At 47.7% G+C, this 2,793-nt stretch overlaps 1 protein-coding gene across 2 annotated transcripts in view; it reads right to left on the bottom strand.

Moving 5' to 3' along the window:
- Window positions 1-1,814: 1,814 nt before the first annotated feature.
- Cdc27 (cell division cycle protein 27) overlaps window positions 1,815-2,793 on the bottom strand; it is a 32,334-nt gene continuing 31,355 nt past the window's right edge. For both annotated transcript variants that reach the window (XM_080267698.1, XM_080267693.1), the window contains exon 15: window positions 1,815-2,461. In XM_080267698.1, coding sequence (XP_080123824.1) covers window positions 2,355-2,461 — 107 coding nt within the window. In that variant the 3' untranslated portion in view covers window positions 1,815-2,354. The remainder of the gene's footprint in view (window positions 2,462-2,793) is intronic.

A 2,793-nucleotide genomic window follows, 5' to 3' on the forward strand; every position in this document is an offset into this window, starting at 1 on the left:
CTTGAATCCTGAACTGTAATAGAAGCCTGAGAGCAGAATACAATGCTAGTCACAAAGAAGTGCTACGGAAAGAACGCAGAGCTGCAGCATTGTCTTTCCAACACAGCACTACATGAAATAAGCTGCAAAAGGACCAAAATCTGGGCCAAGTTGAAGTGAAAAGAGTATAATCTAAATCCAGCTAAAAATGTATGATGTAGTGATGGCAATATTGTATCCACACCTTTATTTTGGCTATGTGGAGAGGATGGAGTGAGAGACTAACTGGGAGAGTGTATGTGAGTGAGGTGGAGGAGGGGAGAGGGAGGGGGAGGCCGAGGATGAGATGGAGGGATGGGGTGGAGAGGTGTATGAGAGAGGGGGGTGTGAGCTGGGAGCAGGGCAGTGAAATGGGAAAGGACAGGATGACATGGAGGAGATTTGTTTGTGGCCACCCCTTATGGCATTAAGGCATCTGGCTATAAATAGATAGATAGATAGATAGATATAATACTTGACATGATTTACTAAGGGGGGGGGTCCTGGAAGGGTCTGGATGATGATGATGATGATGATGATGATGATGGTGATGATGATGGTGATGGTGATGATGATGATAAACTATTATATATAGGAGATTCATTTCCATTTCCCTTAACACCATCTCACATGCTACTTAAACCAGTATAAATAGCTTACGATGATATGAAAACTGGATTTGTCATGTGCACAGGAAATTGGTGTGTGTGTGTGTGTGTGTGTGTGTGTGTGTGTAGTAAAGGTTGTGGCATTGACTATTCACCAGCTTAGTGAAGTAGTGGTGGTAGTAGCATAAGTAGTAGTAGTAGTAGTAGCAGTAGTGGTGGTGGTGGTGGTGGTTGTAGTAGTGTTAGTAGTAGTAGCACCAGTGGTAGTAGCAGTAGTAGTAGAAATAGTAGTAGTAGTAGATACAGTAGTAGTAGTAGTAGAAATAGTAACAGTAGTAGTAGTAGTTCATCTGTAATGTGATCCCAGTGGACTGCAGGCTGAAGTTGCCCCTCTCCTGCAGTCCACCATCTTTCTTTTGAGTGATAAGGAGGGAGTTGGGGGATAGGGAGGGAGTTGGGGGATAGGGAGGGAGTTGAAGGATAAGGAGGGAGTTGGGGGATAGGGAGGGAGTTGGGGGATAGGGAGGGAGTTGGGGGATGGGGAGGGAGTTGGGGGATGGGGAGGGAGTTGAGGGATAGGGAGGGAGTTGAGGGATAGGGAGGGAGTTGGGGGATGGGGAGGGAGTTGGGGGGTAGGGAGGGAGTTGGGGGGTAGGGAGGGAGTTGAGGGATAGGGAGGGAGTTGAGGGATAGGGAGGGAGTTGAGGGAGAGGGAGGGAGTTGGGGGATGGGGAGTTGAGGGATAGGGCGGGAGTTGGGGGATGGGGAGTTGAGGGATAGGGAGGGAGTTGAGGGATAGGGAGGGAGTTGGGGGATGGGGAGTTGAGGGATAGGGAGGGAGTTGAGGGATAGGGCGGGAGTTGGGGGATGGGGAGTTGAGGGATAGGGAGGGAGTTGAGGGATAGGGAGGGAGTTGGGGGATAGGGAGGGAGTTGGGGGATAGGGAGGGAGTTGGGGGATAGGGAGGGAGTTGGGGGATAGGGAGGGAGTTGGGGGATAGGAAGGGAGTGGAGGGACAGGGAGGGAGTTGGGGGACACTTGTAAAACCCGGCAGTGGATCTGGCAGGCTATATCAGTGCCACCACACGCAGGCTCCCCACCACCTCCGCGACGCATTACAAACAACATCAACAGACTCTCCTTTATTTCAACAACGATAATTATTAACAAAAGAAAAGATAAAGAGGACAATGTGTAGTGTGTAAAGTAGTAGTAGTAGTAGTAGTAGTAACAGTAGTAGTAATAGTAGTAGTAGTAGTAGTAGTAATTGTAGTAGTAGTAGTAGTAATTGTAGTAGTAGTAGTAGTAGTGTTGTAATGTGTAGTGTAATATGTAGTATGTAATAAGCAGTATGTGCTGTAAGACACTGTGTAGTATGTAGTGGGTACTTTGTAATGTAGTAGTAGTAGTAGTAGTAGTAATAGTAGCAGTAATAACAGTAGTAGTAGTAGTAACAGTAGTAGTAGTAGTAGTAGCAGTAGTGTAAAATGTATTGTGTGAATGTGCAGTATGTTCTGTAATGTAGTGGTAGTAGTAGGAACAGTAGTAGTAGTAGTAGTAGAGGTAGAGGTAGTAGTAGTAATAGCAGTAGTGTAAAACATGAGAATATGCAGTATGTCGTATCAGTCAATATATGCACTGTGTAAACTAAACCACTTAGGAGGATGCGCCAAGGCCTGCCCAGCCACCATGTATATGAGGTTTAGTGAGGCCTAGTGGATACCGGCATTATAGGCTGTCGTCGCTGAGGCTCTCGACGTTGGGTAGGCGGTGCGGCTCCAGGATCAGCGACTCCTGTGACGACTCAGCAGGTGCCAGCGAACACGACTCACTCCCTGTACACAAGGAGAGGACTCGGGTTATACGATTATTGTGATCTTTTGTCTCTCTCTCCCTCTCTTTGTATGTCTGTCTGTCTCTTCCCTTTTCTCCCTCCCTCCCTCCCTCTGTAGGTCTGTCTTCCTCCCTTCCTCTCTCTTTGTATGTCTGTCTGTCTCTTCCCTTTTCTCCCTCCCTCCCTCCCTCCCTCTGTAGGTCTGTCTTCCTCCCTTCCTCTCTCTTTGTATGTCTGTCTTCCTCCCTTCCTCTCTTTCTCTCTCTATGTAGGTCTGTCTTCCTCCCTCCCTCCCTCTCTCTTTGTATGTCTGTCTGTCTCTTCCCTTTTCTC

Source organism: Coenobita brevimanus, chromosome 3 (genome assembly GCF_032717465.1).
Source record: "Coenobita brevimanus isolate Jiangsu-jjx chromosome 3, ASM3271746v2, whole genome shotgun sequence".
NCBI lineage: Eukaryota > Metazoa > Arthropoda > Malacostraca > Decapoda > Coenobitidae > Coenobita > Coenobita brevimanus.